Source organism: Heptranchias perlo, chromosome 6 (genome assembly GCF_035084215.1).
Source record: "Heptranchias perlo isolate sHepPer1 chromosome 6, sHepPer1.hap1, whole genome shotgun sequence".
Lineage (NCBI taxonomy): Eukaryota > Metazoa > Chordata > Chondrichthyes > Hexanchiformes > Hexanchidae > Heptranchias > Heptranchias perlo.
In genome coordinates, this window is record NC_090330.1 from 111449864 (window position 1) to 111468403 (window position 18540).

General features: G+C 47.8%; 1 protein-coding gene across 4 annotated transcripts in view; it reads left to right on the forward strand.

Moving 5' to 3' along the window:
* The window catches only part of arhgef7b (Rho guanine nucleotide exchange factor (GEF) 7b), a 144056-nt gene that overhangs the window by 107101 nt on the left and 18415 nt on the right, over positions 1-18540 (forward strand). Inside the window, exon 18 of one of the 4 annotated variants that reach the window (XM_067986659.1) lies at positions 282-458. The exons of 1 other annotated variant lie outside the window; for it this stretch is intronic. In XM_067986659.1, coding sequence (XP_067842760.1) covers positions 282-458 — 177 coding nt within the window. Of the gene's footprint in view, positions 1-281; positions 459-7199; positions 8327-18540 lie in introns of those variants that run through there. 2 more of the 4 variants (XM_067986656.1, XM_067986657.1) reach the window with 2 other exon arrangements.

The following is an 18540-nucleotide window of genomic DNA, read 5'->3' on the forward strand; positions in this document are numbered from 1 at the left end:
ATCACCTGGTCCCTAATCCTGCCCTGCACCCATCACCTGGTCCCTAATCCTGCCCTGCACCCATCACCTGATCCCTCTCCTGCCCTGCATCCACCACCTGATCCCTCTCCTGCCCTGCACCCATCACCTGATCCCTCTCCTGCCCTGCACCCATCACCTGGTCCCTAATCCTGCCCTGCACCCATTACCTGATCCCTCTCCTGCCCTGCACCCATCACCTGATCCCTCTCCTGCCCTGGCATGCACCCATCACTTTACACAACCCCACCTTACCACCCCAGCATGGCAAGGCACTGACTTGATGCATAATCATGTTTTGAGTGATGACGACCTGTCAAGCCAGGATTCCTCTGCTTGTCGCAGCAGCCTCTCCCGCTTGGAACCTGCCGATCTGTCTGAAGACTCTGATTATGACAGTATATGGCTGGCCCACAGTTACCGAATGGGTTCAGCAACTCGTAAAAGCTGCTGCTCGTATATATCTCACCAGAACTAAGGAAATCTCCAGTTTGTAAGAATTGCTTGTTGTATTAATTCGGTGTTTGGTGATGTTTTCCCTGCTATACTGTGTCCTTATGTTAATGTGTCAAAGCAAGGAACTTTCTAGCTTGTTCCTGAGGCTCTTTCCCCATCCCCTTTCCCACCTCTCTCTCTCTCTTTCCCCCCCACCCCCCCCCCTTTCATTGGGTAGTGCGTCTATCCAGAGAGTGGTGGGGTCAGGCCGAGCAGGAAGATCCCCCTTTAGTTGACTGGTCTCTCCTGAGTTAGGTGCCAGGAGAGGGGGCGGGGCTTCAATTGGCCTCAGTGCCCCTGGATCAGGGGAGGGGAAAATTAACCAGTATTCCTGCTCCTGATTGGTGCCCTGTGACCCTGAGGGTGTGGACTTGCCTCTATGGTCGAATAACTGCCTGCACTCACGGTCCAGGTCCACTCGTGACCAATGGACAGTGGGGGAGGTGGTGAGGTGCTGGATGGTGACCAGACTCCAGAGAGGACTTAAGACCCTTGACCAGAGGAAGAGGGAAGGGGGCAAACTGACCAGGAGAAGAAAATTGTTTTTTGTGTTCGGAGCCTTAATAAAACCAGAACTATCGTCTACAGCAATTGAGATTTTGGCATTTCCTGATCTTGCAAAAATATTGCAAATCCTAAATGGTCCTCTTACCCCTGTTGCTTCAGCTGTGGTGATTGAATATCCTGGCTTCCGTTGATTAATGGTAGTTAATGTCTCATCGATAAATATGTTTACATTAAAGCATGTTATGAGTGGACAATTCTTACTGTTTTATTATATGTAAATAACAGGAGATAGACTGGCCTAGCGTAGGTTGTCCTGAATGCACAAACTCGGCAGGTGTTAAAACTTCCATTCCCCCCACCCAAGTTATTTGAAAAGTTAGACTAAAACGTTCGATTTGTATAGAAACTTAGGCTTGTCAAAGTTATAAACAAACCTTCAATAAAATGTTGTACTACATAAGAACATAAGAAATAGGAGCAGGAGTCGGCCACACAGCCCCTCGAGCCTGCTCCGCCATTCAATCAGATCATGGCTGATCTTCGACCTCAACTCCACTTTCCCGCCCGATCCCCATATCCCTTGATTCCCCCAGAGTCCAAAAATCTATCCATCTCAGCCTTGAATATACTCAATGACTGAGCTTCCACAGCCCTCTGGGGGAGAGAATTCCAAAGATTCACCACCCTCTGAGTGAAGAAATTTCTCCTCATTTCAGACTTGAATGGCCGACCACTTATCCTGAGACTATGACCCCTAGTTCTAGACTCTCTAGCCAGGGGAAACAGCCTCTCAGCATCTACCCTGTCAAAACCCTAATAGTCTTGTATGTTTAAATGAGATCACCTCTCATTCTTCTAAACTCTAGAGAGTACAGGCCCATTCTACTCAACCTCTCTTCATAGGACAACCCTCTCATCCCAGGAATCAATCTATTGAACCTAGTACTACGAAACACTAGGATAGTACGTGCTGGATACCCTCAATTTGCTCACTTGGTGCAGGGGATTGAGATGCGGAGATCGACATGGGAATTTCTGTCTGTAGGAATCCCGCAGGGGCCTGTCGAGCCCAGCGCTCGATGTGAGCTTGAGGTGGGTTAAGCACAGCCTCGGGAGCCATAGGCTTGCGAAATCTCCCCTTGTACAGAAAGCGCGATGACTGCAGTGTGTCTCAAACAATCTGCTGTCTGCAGCAGAACCCCATCAGTAGGCTTAGAATTATGCTGAATGGGTATTGCAGTATTTTAATGTTCTAAACATGCCATATACTACACTGTAGTGGTTTTAAATGATTTAAATTACATTTGTATGCTTCATTGTAAAGGGACGCTAAAGGCTACAGCATTTCAAGAACACAGAGATCCATGGCTGGAAATCACTGGGAGTGATGTTAACACAGCTCTTAAATATCTCCCATTAATTTGGGAATTGATGAAGATGTAGTTGATTTACATTTTCAAATTTAAAAATATATATTTGTGCTGCTGGTAATTAGGATTAAATAGAATTTTATAGCAGAGGAACAGGCCATTCGGCCCACCTGGTCTGTGCCGGTGTTTATGCTCCACACGAGCCTCCTCCCTCCCTACTTCATCCCATCCTATCAGCATACCCTTCTATTCCTTTCTCCCTCATGTGTTTATCTAGCTTCTGCTTAAATGCATCTACACTATTCACCTCAACTACTCCTTGTGGGAGTGAGTTCCACATTCTCACCACTCTCTGGGTAAAGAAGTTTCTCCTGAATTCCCTCTTGGATTTATTAGTGACTCTCTTATATTTATGGCCTCTAGTTCTGGTCTCCCCACAAGTGGAAACATCTTCTCTACGTCTACCCTATCAAACCCCTTCATAATTTTAAAGACCTCTATCGGGTCACCTCTCAGCCCTCTCTTTTCTAGAGAATAGAGCCCCAGCCTGTTCAGTCTTTCCTGATAGGTATAATCTCTTAGTTCTGGTAATTGTGTATAAGGGTGCGTTTATACTGCCAGCTGAATGTCCGTGTGAAGTGGTTTCTGTTTTGCACTGACACTGATCTTGTGTAGTTTGAACCCGGGGAATCTCACTCTGTTTCATTCCAGTGTTGGATCATGTCCCGACTCTGCATTTAAATCTTTGGATCAATTTCATTAAACGTGCACTGCCAGAGTAGCAAAACCATTTTTGACCAACTTGATTGAGTTCTTTGATGAAGTAACGGAGAGGGTTGATGAGGGGAGTGTGGTTGATGTTGTGTTTATGGACTTTCAAAAGGCATTTGATTATTTGCTACATAATAGACTTGTTAGCAAAATTAAAGCCCATGGAATTAAAGGGACAGTGACAGTGTGGATACAAAATTGTCTAAGGGACAGAAAGCAGAGAGTAGTGGTGAACGGTTGTTTTTCAGACTGCGGGGAAGTTTACAGTGGTGTTCCCCAGGGGTCAGTATTAGGGCCACTGATCTTTTTGAGATATATTAATGACCTGGACTTGGATATACAGGGTATAATTTTAAAGTTTGCAGATGAAACAAAACTCGGAAATGTAGTAAACAATGTGGAGGATAGTAACAGACTTCAGGAGGACAGAGACAGACTGGTGAAATGGGCAGACACATGGCAGATAAAATTTAATGCACAGAAGTATGAAGTGATACATTTTGGTGGGAAGAATGAGGAGAGGCAAAATAAACTAAACGGTACAATTTTAAAGGGGGTGCAGGAACAGAGAGACCTGGGAGTACATGTACTCAAATCTTTGAAGGTGGCAGGAGAGATTTACCAGAATGTTACCAGGGATGAGGGACTTCAATTATGTGGAGAGACTGGAGAAGCTGGGATTGTTCTCCTTAGAACAGAGAAGTTTAAGGAGAGATTTAATCGAGGTGTTCAAAATCATGAAGGGTTTTGATATAGTAAATAGGGAGAAACTGTTTCCAGTGGCAGGAGGGTCGGTAACCAGAGGACACAGATTTAAGGTGATCAACAAAAGAGCCGGAGGTGACATGAGGAAACATTTTTTACGCAGTGAGTTGTTCTGATCTGGAATGTGCTGCCTGAAAGGGCGGTGGAAGCAGATTCAATAATAACTTTCAAAAGGGAATTGGATAAATACTTGAAGGGAAAAAATTTACAGGGCTATGGGGAAAGAGCAGGGGGAATGGGACTAATTGGATAGCTCTTTCAAAGAGCCGGCACAGGCATGATGGGCCGAACGGCCTCCTCCTGTGTACCTACTATGATACTATAGAATTGTGGGGAGGAACCCTGCAATATCTCGATGGGTGGTCCCAGCTAGTGAGGCTCCTTGCTGGGAGCGCCCATTCATAAAATCCACCCAATGGTGCAAAGCAGAACCATTCCACATCAAGGCTACACCTGTCATGTAAATACATCCCCAGCTACAACAACAACTTGCATTTATATAGCGCCTTTAACGTAGTAAAATGTCCCAAGGTGCTTCACAAAAGCATAATTAGACAAAAATTTGACACCGAGCTACATAAGGAGATATTGGGACAGGTGACCAAAAGCTTGGTCAAAGAGGTAGGTTTTAAGGAGTGTCTTAAAGGAGGAGAGAGAGAGGCGGAGAGATTTAGGGAGGGAATTCCAGAGCTTAGGGCCCAGGCAGCTGAAGGCACGGCCGCCAATGGTGGAGCGATGAAAATCGGGGATGCGCAAGAGGCCAGAATTGGAGGAGCGCAGAGATCTCTTGAGCGTTGTGTGGCTGGAGGAGGTTACAGAGATAGGGAGGGGCGAGGCCATGGGAGGATGACCTGAAGGATGAGAATTTTAAAATTGAGGCGTTCCTGGACCGGGAGCCAATGTAGGTCAGCGAGCACAGGGGTGATGGGTAAACGGGGCTTGGTGCGAGTTAGGATACGGGGCAGCAGAGTTTTGGATGAGCTCAAGTTTATGGAGGGTGGAAGATTGGAGGCCGGCCAGGAGAGCAGATTTTATTCTTTGTTTTTGAAACCCGTTCTCACTCCTCCCTGCTGGTATTGAAATGCTGGCCTTTAAGAGCAGGTGTAAATGCAGCTCACATGAATTTTCTTCTTATCCGGATTTTAACTGAAGTGGCTTAGAGGTTAAAAATTTGAAGTTTCTTTAAACTTTCCAGCGACTCAATGCCTTGATATCTTGTAGTCTTTACCGTTGTTGAGATTTGCTTCCATTATTTTATACGCTGCATAAACTGCATTGAGTCTTTTGTGTGTATTTAAAGACTTTGATCAAAGCAGTTTTTAAAGAAAAAAAAGTTACATTTGAATTACATTTCTATAAGTCCCATACTATGCTGAGCAAATGGAGCAAGACTGAAATACCATTAAATTCAAGAACAGTGTTTGTGAAAGAAAAAGGCACTTGATTGTAAAAGCTGAAAGACAAGGCAAAATGTTAAGCTCCTTATTTTGTAAAGAGTGTCTGTTTATCGTTAAATCAGACATCTGTGGTTCAGAAGGTTTAATGAGAAATATTCCCAAAAGCCTTTGCTGTTAAATTTTGCCGTTGGCCCCCGATTTGTTTAATACATTTAATATTTAACTCGAAGAACTTTTACAGAGGCAGCCAAACAAAGTAACTTATTCAACAACAGAATTAAATGGCTTGTTGGAAAATAGTTTCTCAGAGGTGTTGTTGTGGAGGGCTCTTAGTGAAAGATCATTTATTGCTTGGAATGAGTATTTATTATATTACATGCTGTTTTTGTAAATTGGTACGAAGCAATTGTTCAGGTCACTGTTTCACAATGAAAGTTTAGGATGTGTGAAGGATAAAGCCTGTTCAGGCAGCACCGAATAACTGCTCACGGTTTGCTTCATATTGTCACAGTTTCAAGTCACTATATGTTGTAAGCTTTTCCAATGCAATTATTTTATTTCCGGATCAAGTAGAATCACAAGTTTTGTCTGATGGGTCTCGGAGTGTAATTAACTTTGAGGATTTGTGGCACCAAAGTTTCAAAACCTATCCCGGGGGAGAGGTTCACTCTCCAATGGGATTTATTGGAGTCACCTGTAGGCCCACACTGGGAAAAGACAGCAAGAGTAAGATTGGAGTCACGTGTAGGCCCAGACCGGGTAAGGACGGCAGGTGTGGGACTGGAGTCACGTGTAGGCCCAGACCGGGTAAGGACGGCAGGTGTGGGACTGGAGTCACGTGTAGGCCCAGACCGGGTAAGGACGGCAGGTGTTAGTCTGGAGTCACGTGTAGGCCCAGACTGGGTAAGGACGGCAGGTGTGGGACTGGAGTCACGTGTAGGCCCAGACTGGGTAAGGACGGCAGGTGTGGGACTGGAGTCACGTGTAGGCCCAGACCGGGTAAGGACAGCAGGTGTGGGACTGGCGTCACGTGTAGGCCCAGACCGGGTAAGGACAGCAGGTGTGGGACTGGAGTCACGTGTAGGCCCAGACCGGGTAAGGACAGCAGGTGTGGGGACTGGAGTCACGAGTAGGCCCAGACCGGGTAAGGACGGCAGGTGTGGGACTGGAGTCACGTGTAGGCCCAGACCGGGTAAGGACGGCAGGTGTGGGACTGGAGTCACGTGTAGGCCCAGACCGGGTAAGGACGGCAGGTGTGGGGACTGGAGTCACGAGTAGGCCCAGACCGGGTAAGGACGGCAGGTGTGGGACTGGAGTCACGTGTCGGCCCAGACCGGGTAAGGACGGCAGGTTCCCTTCCCTGAGGGACATTAGTGAACCAGTTGGGTTTTTACAACAATTTGGCAGATTTCACGGTCATTTTGTCTGATGCTGGCCCATAAATGACCAGATTTCTTGAATTCAATTCACAACTTTCCCTGGTAGGATCTGGGTTACTAGCCCAGGACCAGAACCACCAGGTTAACGCACTCATTTTACAAGTTAGCGCTGCAGCACAGAGCGTTGCATGGTGGGGGTATGAATGCGACTGGGAAATGGTGCGTTGTGTGCTGAGCTCTGCGTTTGGTTTCCTGAATTACGCTCCCATCACACGCTGCCCTGTGCCGGGAAACGTAGCTCATATTCTTCCCCCAAACAATTTCTCTGCAGGTTGTTTTTACGAATCCGTTTGAGCTGGTGGACACTAAGAAAACAGTGGGTATAAAAGTCGTAAATTCAAAACAAAAACAAAATCATTTGATCCAGAGGTTGGGAGTGTTAGCGTGTATATTGTGCGATCAACGAGTCCCGATATAACAGACACATTTATTTATAGCAGGAGTGTCCAACATTTGTGAGTTTGAAGGCTGAGACAAATATGAAGGGAGTCCGAATTCTCCTCGATGTGTCCTGGAGAAGATGCTGTTGTCTGATCTTCAATAATATTCTCGGCAGTGATTGACATTGGTTGAACAATTAGAGAGGGCCTTTCACCTCTGGGGCAAGGGTGCAGATCCCACCCAGATGGACAGGTCTAAAGTCTCCTGTGCCTGTTGACTCTGTGGGTCCTGTGTTTGGCCAGGCTCGGTCCAGTTCTTGGTAGGCATGGGATTACCATGTTAAAACTGGCCCCTTACACAGCCTGGTGTTCTGGTTTTAGGATTTATCCACCGATGAGGCAACAGCACAAAGAACAGCACTTTCCAAACCTCCAGGCCCACAAACTGGACAAACCAGCACGAGGAGCAACGTTAGGGGAAAGAGGAATGGGTTTGCCTGGGCTTTGAGGATACGATTGGGTGGGTTCAGGGTTAACATCTGGCCCCAGGGCTGTAGTTTGGACGCTCCTGATTTATTAGGGTTTAAAGTATAACAGAACCTTTCTCCTGCATTAATTGCTCATTTGGTGTAATTAAAAATGATTGCTCTGGAATATCCAATTTCTCTAAATTGAACAATTAAAACTTCCTGAGGTGGTATCACACGGTGAGAAGAGGCACTTGATCTGAGATCATTGTCGGGTCTCCAGTCCGACCGGCTGGATATAATAGTTCATTCCTGGTTAACTCGAGCTGCAAATTTTCCCATTATTATTAGCTAAGGGTAAAATAAGTGAGTGTATTATTACTCATGGTTTGGAAGACTTTTCACACCATGAGGTGAGATTAGATAACTCGTCTCGTTGTATCAGGTACCTTCCCATTAAACACACTGTGTTTCCTGTTGTATGCTCAGTAACCTCATGCTGTAATGTTATGTCAGTAACAGCTGATTGTTGGTGAAAATCAGCTTTAAGAGTAAATGCCTTTAAATAAACAATCTCTGTATATCTGAGTGCTGCACATTGTACAGTCTGTGTATTCTCCTTGTGGTTTGCATATATCCCACTCAAGTGTTTGTTTTATAAATAATTTCACTTCTATTGTAAAATACAGTTTAAAATAAAATATGCCTTTATTAGAACATTGGCTTTTTTTGTATGTTAACTTTCGTCAACCTGAAACGTCCTGATGATACGGTCTGACAATCAGGCACTGCTGATCGTAGAATGTTCCAGACAGAAACAGACCAGACAGCCCATCAAGTCTGTGCTGGAGTTTTTCTCCAAATGAACCATTCACTTCAAACCCACTCTCCTCACCCCCCCACCCTTTAAACCCACTCCCCCGCTCACCCCCCCCGCCCTTTAAACCCACTCCCCCACTAACCCCCCCACGCCCTTTAAACCCTCTCTCCTGCTCACCCCCCCCCCCACACCCTTTAAACCCACTCTCCTCACCCCCCACGCCCTTGAAACCCACTCCCCCGCTCACCCCCCCGCCCTTTAAACCCACTCTCCTCACCCCCCACGCCCTTGAAACCCACTCCCCCGCTCACCCCCCCGCCCTTTAAACCCACTCTCCTCACCCCCCCACGCCCTTTAAACCCACTCCCCCACTCACCCCCCCCACGCCCTTTAAACCCACTCCCCCACTCACCCCCCCCCACACCCTTTAAACCCACTCCCCCACTCACCCCCCCCACGCCCTTTAAACCCACTCCCCCACTCACCGCCCAAGCCCTTTAAACCCACTCCCCCGCTCACCCCCCCCCACGCCCTTTAAACCCACTCTCCTGCTCACCCCCCCCCACGCCCTTTAAACCCACTCTCCCGCTCACCCCCCACGCCCTTGAAACCCACTCCCCCGCTCACCCCCCCCACGCCCTTTAAACCCACTCCCCCGCTCACCCCCCCCCACGCCCTTTAAACCCACTCTCCTGCTCACCCCCCCCACGCCCTTTAAACCCACTCTCCCGCTCACCCCCCACGCCCTTGAAACCCACTCCCCCGCTCACCCCCCCCCACGCCCTTTAAACCCACTCTCCTGCTCACCCCCCCCACGCCCTTTAAACCCACTCCCCCGCTCACCCCCCCCCACGCCCTTTAAACCCACTCTCCTGCTCACCCCCCCCACGCCCTTTAAACCCACTCCCCCGCTCACCCCCCCCCACGCCCTTTAAACCCACTCTCCTGCTCACCCCCCCCACGCCCTTTAAACCCACTCCCCCGCTCACCCCCCCCACGCCCTTTAAACCCACTCCCCCGCTCACCCCCCAGCCCTTTAAACCCACTCCCCCGCTCACCCCCCCAGCCCTTTAAACCCACTCTCCTGCTCACCCCCCCCCCCACGCCCTTTAAACCCACTCCCCCGCTCATCCCCCAGCCCTTTAAACCCACTCCCCCGCTCACCCCCCCAGCCCTTTAAACCCACTCTCCTGCTCACCCCCCCCCCCACGCCCTTTAAACCCACTCTCCTGCTGCCCCCCCCACGCCCTTTAAACCCACTCCCCCGCTCACCCCCCCCCACGCCCTTTAAACCCACTCCCCCACTCACCCCCCCCCACACCCTTTAAACCCACTCCCCCGCTCACCCCCCCCCACGCCCTTTAAACCCACTCCCCCGCTCACCCCCCCCCACGCCCTTTAAACCCACTCCCCCGCTCACCCCCCCCCCACGCCCTTTAAACCCACTCCCCCGCTCACCCCCCCCCCCACGCCCTTTAAACCCACTCCCCCGCTCACCCCCCCCCCACGCCCTTTAAACCCACTCCCCCGCTCACCCCCCCCCCTCACGCCCTTTAAACCCACTCCCCCGCTCACCCCCCCCCCTCACGCCCTTTAAACCCACTCCCCCGCTCACCCCCCCCCCTCACGCCCTTTAAACCCACTCTCCTGCTCACCCCCCACGCCCTTAAATATATTTTCCACCCTTACACTAAGTTATTTCTGCTCTCATATTTTGGATCAATCTCGATACCTTTCAGACAGACTATTCTGGCCTTTGAGACGGTCTATTCTGGCCTTTCAGACAGACTATTCTGGCCTTTCAGACGGTCTATTCTGGCCTTTCAGACAGACTATTCTGGCCTTTCAGACGGTCTATTCTGGCCTTTGAGACGGTCTATTCTGGCCTTTGAGACGGTCTATTCTGGCCTTTGAGACGGTCTATTCTGGCCTTTGAGACGGTCTATTCTGGCCTTTGAGACGGTCTATTCTGGCCTTTGAGACGGTCTATTCTGGCCTTTCAGACGGTCTATTCTGGCCTTTGAGACGGTCTATTCTGGCCTTTCAGACGGTCTATTCTGGCCTTTGAGACGGTCTATTCTGGCCTTTCAGACAGACTATTCTGGCCTTTGAGACGGTCTATTCTGGCCTTTCAGACAGACTATTCTGGCCTTTGAGATGATCTATTCTGGCCTTTGAGACGGTCTATTCTGGCCTTTGAGACGGTCTATTCTGGCCTTTGAGACGGTCTGTTCTGGCCTTTGAGACGGTCTGTTCTGGCCTTTGAGACGGTCTATTCTGGCCTTTGAGACGGTCTATTCTGGCCTTTGAGACGGTCTATTCTGGCCTTTGAGACGGTCTGTTCTGGCCTTTGAGACGGTCTGTTCTGGCCTTTGAGATCTAGATATTGTTCCGAGCAAAATGAACAGTGAACCCGAGCCTGTAATTGGTTTAGAGACTGGACTGAACTATGCCCCAATAGTGTCGCATCATTTTAAGTTAAAAATATTAAAGCAATTGTATTAAAGGATCAATGAGCAGACACAGTCCACATCCTTCCAACAAACTCCTCAAGTGGACAAAATAATGAAAAGATTGCATTTCTAAGAAGTAAGCTTAATAAAAGACTGATTCCTTTCCTTGAATTTCTTGCCATTGTGATTAATAAACCAACACCGTTTCTTGGAAATTCAAAACCGATGGTTAATTCAAGAGTTTCCCATTCTCAAACAGACTAATTTGAACAGAGGACTCCGTTTTCCATCCCAGAAAAGGGTTACCAGGACTACCTGGATTTCGAAAATCAGATCATTGAGATTCAAGTCGTATACAGAGTGAGCCAATCACAGCATTGTCTCAGTTTGAATTATTTCTCTTCTCAGCTTGTACTTACAGCACTGTCGATAACAGGCTCTGTACAGGAATCATCGACAGGTTACAGCACTGTCGATAACAGGCTCTGTACAGGAATCATCGACAGGTTACAGCACTGTCGATAACAGGCTCTGTACAGGAATCATCGACAGGTTACAGCACTGTCGATAACAGGCTCTGTACAGGAATCATCGACAGGTTACAGCACTGTCGATAACAGGCTCTGTACAGGAATCATCGACAGGTTACAGCACTGTCGATAACAGGCTCTGTACAGGAATCATCGACAGGTTACAGCACTGTCGATAACAGGCTCGGTACAGGAATCATCGACAGGTGACAGCACTGTCGATAACAGGCTCGGTACAGGAATCATCGACAGGTTACAGCACTGTCGATAACAGGCTTTGTACAGCAATCATCGACAGGTTACAGCACTGTCGATAACAGGCTCTGTACAGGAATCATCGACAGGTTACAGGACTGTCGATAACAGGCTCTGTACAGGAATCATCGACAGGTTACAGCACTGTCGATAACAGGCTCTGTACAGCAATCATCGACAGGTTGCAGCACTGTCGATAACAGGCTCTGTACAGGAATCATCGACAGGTTACAGCACTGTCGATAACAGGCTCTGTACAGGAATCATCGACAGGTTACAGCACTGTCGATAACAGGCTCTGTACAGGAATCATCGACAGGTTACAGCACTGTCGATAACAGGCTCTGTACAGGAATCATCGACAGGTTACAGGACTGTCGATAACAGGCTCTGTACAGGAATCATCGACAGGTTACAGCACTGTCGATAACAGGCTCTGTACAGGAATCATCGACAGGTTACAGCACTGTCGATAACAGGCTCTGTACAGGAATCATCGACAGGTTACAGCACTGTCGATAACAGGCTCTGTACAGGAATCATCGACAGGTTACAGCACTGTCGATAACAGGCTCTGTACAGGAATCATCGACAGGTTACAGCACTGTCGATAACAGGCTCTGGACAGGAATCATCGACAGGTTACAGCACTGTCGATAACAGGCTCTGTACAGGAATCATCGACAGGTTACAGCACTGTCGATAACAGGCTCTGGACAGGAATCATCGACAGGTTACAGCACTGTCGATAACAGGCTCTGTACAGGAATCATCGACAGGCGACAGCACTGTCGATAACAGGCTCTGTACAGGAATCATCGACAGGTTACAGCACTGTCGATAACAGGCTCTGTACAGGAATCATCGACAGGTTACAGCACTGTCGATAACAGACTCTGTACAGGAATAATCGACAGGTGACAGCACTGTCGATAACAGGCTCTGTACAGGAATAATCGACAGGTTACAGCACTGTCGATAACAGGCTCTGTACAGGAATCATCGACAGGTTACAGCACTGTCGATAACAGGCTCTGTACAGGAATCATCGACAGGTTACAGCACTGTCGATAACAGGCTCTGTACAGGAATAATCGACAGGTTACAGCACTGTCGATAACAGGCTCTGTACAGGAATCATCGACAGGTTACAGCACTGTCGATAACAGGCTCGGTACAGGAATCATCGACTGGTTACAGCACTGTCGATAACAGGCTCTGTACAGGAATCATCGACAGGTTACAGCACTGTCGATAACAGACTCTGTACAGGAATCATCGACAGGTTACAGCACAGTCGATAACAGGCTCGGTACAGGAATCATCGACAGGTTACAGCACTGTCGATAACAGACTCTGTACAGGAATCATCGACAGGCGACAGCACTGTCGATAACAGGCTCTGTACAGGAATCATCGACAGGTTACAGCACTGTCGATAACAGGCTTGGTACAGGAATCATCGACAGGTTACAGGACTGTCGATAACAGGCTCTGTACAGGAATCATCGACAGGTTACAGCACTGTCGATAACAGGCTCTGTACAGGAATCATCGACAGGTTACAGCACTGTCGATAACAAACTCTGTACAGGAATCATCGACAGGTTACAGCACTGTCGATAACAGGCTCTGTACAGGAATCATCAACAGATTACAGCACTGTCGATAACAGACTCTGTACAGGAATCATCGACAGGTTACAGCACTGTCGATAACAGGCTCTGTACAGGAATCATCGACAGGTTACAGCACTGTCGATAACAGGCTCTGTACAGGAATCATCGACAGGTTACAGCACTGTCGATAACAGGCTCTGTACAGGAATCATCGACAGGTTACAGCACTGTCGATAACAGGCTCTGTACAGGAATCATCGACAGGTTACAGCACTGTCGATAACAAACTCTGTACAGGAATCATCGACAGGTTACAGCACTGTCGATAACAGGCTCTGTACAGGAATCATCGACAGATTACAGCACTGTCGATAACAGACTCTGTACAGGAATCATCGACAGGTTACAGCACTGTCGATAACAGGCTCTGCACAGGAATCATCGACAGGTTACAGCACTGTCGATAACAGGCTCTGTACAGGAATCATCGACAGGTTACAGCACTGTCGATAACAGGCTCTGTACAGGAATCATCGACAGGTTACAGCACTGTCGATAACAGGCTCTGTACAGGAATCATCGACAGGTTACAGCACTGTCGATAACAGGCTCTGTACAGGAATCATCGACAGGTTACAGCACTGTCGATAACAGGCTCTGTACAGGAATCATCGACAGATTACAGCACTGTCGATAACAGACTCTGTACAGGAATCATCGACAGGTTACAGCACTGTCGATAACAGGCTCTGTACAGGAATCATCGACAGGTTACAGCACTGTCGATAACAGGCTCTGTACAGGAATCATCGACAGGTTACAGCACTGTCGATAACAGACTCTGTACAGGAATCATCGACAGGTTACAGCACTGTCGATAACAGGCTTGGTGCAGGATTCTGCTTACGTACTGAGACTGGATTTAAAGGGCTCGCCACTAAATCCGACTGGACAGATATAACTCACCGTTATCACAGTGCGACTTTACCCGCCTAATATGTGGGTCATTTGTTGTGACCTCAGGGATTGAACAGAAAGCTCTTGTTACTCTGTTTCAGATTATTGGCTATATTTTTTGCCCACATCTCATCTCCATCAAATCTGGGCGGCAGTCGAAACAACATTTCACTAGACTGTGGCTTAAGCTCTAAACTGCCAAACGTATTGATAACCAGTGGCTAACGTGAACAGAAGCAAACAAAGCAGATGAGCTAAGGGCACAGATAGACACATGGCAGCATGATATCATTGCTATAACGGAAACCTGGATTAAAGAGGGGGATAATTGGCAGCTCAATATCCCTGGATATAGAGTTTTCAGGCAGGATAGAGTGGGTGATAAAAAAGGAGGGGGGAAGCATTATTGATTAAAGAATCAATTACAGTTGTGAGAAGGGATGATATGCTAAATGGATCATCAATCGAGGCCATATGGGTTGAGCTAAGAAATAAAAAAGGGGCAGTCACACTACTAGGAGTGAACTATAGACCCCCGAATAGCGAAAGGGAGATAGAAGAACAAATATGTAGGCAAATTTCTGAGTGCAAAAATAAGAGGGCAATAATAGTAGGGGACTTCAACTACCCGAACATCAACTGGGATTCAAACAGTGTGAGGGGCTCAGAGGGCGCAAAATTCTTGATCGGTGTCCAGGAGAACTTTTTTAGCCAGTACGTGACAAGCCCAACAAGAGGGGATGCAATTCTAGATTTACTCCTGGGAAATGAAGATGGGCAAGTGGGTGAAGTGACAGTGGGTGACCATATTGGGGATAGTGACCACAATTCAGTTAGTTTTAGCATTATTATGGAAAAGGACAGAGTTAAATCAGGAGTAAACGTTTTAAATTGGGGGAAGGCAAATTTTACAGAACTAAGAGGTGATTTGGCAGAAATGGACTGGACACAACTACTTGAGGAGAAATCAGTGGCAAACCAGTGAGAGGCACTAAAAAGTGAAATTCTACGGGTACAATGCAGACACGTCCCCTCAAAGAAAAAGGGTGGCACTGCCAAATTTAGAGCCCCCTGGTTGTCGAGAAGTGTACGGGGCAAGATAAAGCAGAAAAAGAAAGCTTATGACTTTCACAGAAAACTAAATACTGCAGAAAGCCGAGAGGAGTATAGAAAGTACAGGGATGATGTAAAAAAGGAAATAAGGAAAGCAAAGAGAGGGCATGAAAAAATGTTAGCTAGTAAGATTGAAGAAAACCCAAAGGTGTTTTATCAGCACATTAAGAACAAGAGGATAGCTAAGGAAAAGGTGGGACCTATCATGGATGATGAGGGTAACTTGTGTGTAGAAGCAGAGGATGTGGGTAGGGTTTTAAATGAATATTTTGTCTCCGTATTCACAACGGAAAAGGATGATCCGGACGTAGTAGTTAAAGAGGAGAGGTGTGAAATATTGGATAAGGTAAACATAACGAGAGAGGAAGTACTAGAGGGACTGAAATCCTTGAAAGTTGATAAGTCACCAGGGCCGGATGGATTGTTTCCTCGACTATTGAAGGAAGCCAGGGAGGAAATAGCGGATGCTCTGAGGATAATTTTCCAATCCTCACCAGATACAGGGGAGGTACCGGAGGACTGGAAGACTGCAAACGTAGTACCATTGTTTAAAAAGGGTACGAGGGAAAGGCCGAACAATTATAGGCCGGTCAGTATTACCTCGGTGGTGGGCAAACTATTAAAATCAATACTGAGAGATAGGATAAACTGTCACTTGGAAAGGCATGGTTTAATCAGGGATAGTCGGCATGTATTTGTTCAGGGAAGGTCATGCCTTCCAAATCTGATTAAATTCTTTGAGGAAGTGACAAGGAGGATTGATGAGGGTAGTGCAGTGGATGTTGTCTACATGGATTTTAGTAAGGCATTTGACAAGGTCCAACATGGCAGACTGGTCAGAAAGGTAAAAGCCCATGGGATACAGGGAAATGTGGCGAATTGGATCCAAAATTGGCTCAGTAACAGGAAACAAAGGGTAAAAGTCGATGGGTGTCTTTGCAAATGGAAATCTGTTTCCAGTGGTGTGCCACAGGGCTCAGTGTTGGGTCCCTTGCTATTTGTGGTATATATTAATGATTTGGACTTGAATGTAGGGAACATGATTGGCAAATTTGCAGACGACACAAAAATTGTCTGTGTAGTTGATAGTGAAGAGGATAGCTGTAGACTCCAAGAAGATATCAATGGGTTGGTGGAGTGGGCGGAAAAGTGGCAAATGGAGTTGAACCCGGAGAAGTGTGAGGTAATGCACTTGGGGAGGGCCAACAGTAAAAGGGAATACGCAGTAAACGGGAATATATTGAGAGGGGTAGAGGAAGTGAGAGACCTTGGAGTGCATGTGCACAGGTCCCTGAAGGTGGCAGTACAGGTAGATAAGGTTGTGAAGAAGGCATACGGAATGCTCTCTGTTATTAGCCGAGGTATAGAATACAAAAGCAGGGATGTAATGATGGAACTGTATAAAACGCTGGTAAAGCCACAGCTGGAGTATTGTGCACAGTTCTGGTCACCACATTACAGGAAGGACGTAATTGCCCTGGAGAGAGTGCAGAGAAGATTTACAAGAATGTTGCCAGGGCTTGAAAATTGCAGCTATGAGGAGAGATGGGATAGGCTGGCGTTGTTTTCCTTGGAGCAGAGGAGGCTGAGGGGAGACTTGATTGAGGTGTACAAAATTATGAGGGGCCCAGATGGAGTAGACAGGAAGTACCTGTTTCCCCTAGCGGAGAGTTCAGGAACTAGAGGACATAGATTTAAGCTGATTGGCGGAAGGATTAGAGGGGACATGAGGAAAAACTTTTTTACCCAGAGGGTGGTGGGTGCATGGAATTCGCTGCCCGAATTGGTGTAAGAGGCAGGGACCCTCAACTCTTTTAAAAAGTACCTGGACCTGCACCTAAAGTGCTGTAAGCTGCAGGGCTACGGACCGGGTGCTGGAAGGTGGGATTAGAATGGGCACCTGGTTGTTCTTCGAGCCGGTGCGGACACGATGGGCCGAATGTCCCCCTTCTGTGCTGTATCTTTTCTATGGTTCTATAGAAGTAATGACACACTAGATTTTCAGCAGTTCCAGGGTTAACTATTCTTCCTCGGAAGAGAGAAATATAACTGGCACGCCTGCCACACTGCAGTGTGAACCGGATGCGGCTCAGGCCTCCTGATTATTAACGTTTACGTCTCAGATTGTTGCTGAAATCTCATGGCATCAGGTCAAACATGGGCAAGGAAACCTCCTGCTGATTACCACCTACCGCCCTCCCTCAGCTGATGAATCAGTCCTCCTCCAGGTTGAACACCACTTGGAGGAAGCACTGAGGGTAGCAAGGGCACAAAATGTACTCTGGGTGGGGGACTTCAATGTCCATCACCAAGAGTGGCTCGGTAGCACCACTACTGACCGAGCTGGCCGAGTCCTGAAGGACATAGCTGCTAGACTGGGCCTGCGGCAGGTGGTGAGCGAACCAACACGAGGGAAAAACTTACTTGACCTCGTCCTCACCAATCTACCTGTCGCAAATGCATCTGTCCATGACAGTATTGGTAGGAGTGACCACTGCACAGTCCTCGTGGAGACGAAGTCCCGTCTTCGCATTGAGGACACCATCCAACGTGTTGTGTGGCACTACCACCGTGCTAAATGGGATAGATTCAGAACAGATCCAGCAGCTCAAAACTGGGCATCCATGAGGCGCTGTGGGCCATCAGCAGCAGCAGAATTGTATTCCAGCACAATCTGTAACCTCGTGGCCTGGCATATTCCTCACTCTACCATTACCAACAAGCCAGGGGATTCAACCCTGGTTCAATGAGGAGTATAGAAGAGCATGCCAGGAGCAGCACCAGGCGTACCGAAAAATGAGGTACCAACCTGGTGAAGCTACAACTCAGGACTACATGCATTCTAAACAGTGAAAGCAACATGCTATAGACAGAGCTAAGCGATTCCACAACCAACGGATCAGATCAAAGCTCTGCAGTCCTGCCACATCCAGTCGTGGATGGTGGTGGACAATTAAACAACTAATGGGAGGAGGAGGCTCTGTAAATATCCCCATCCTCAATGATGGCAGAGACCAGCACGTGAGTGCAAAAGACAAGGCTGAAGCGTTTGCAACCATCTTCAGCCAGAAGTGCTGAGTGGATGATCCATCTCGGCCTCCTCCCGATATCCCCACCATCACGGAAGCCAGTCTTCAGCCAATTCGATTCACTCCACGTGATATCAAGAAACGGCTGAGTGCAC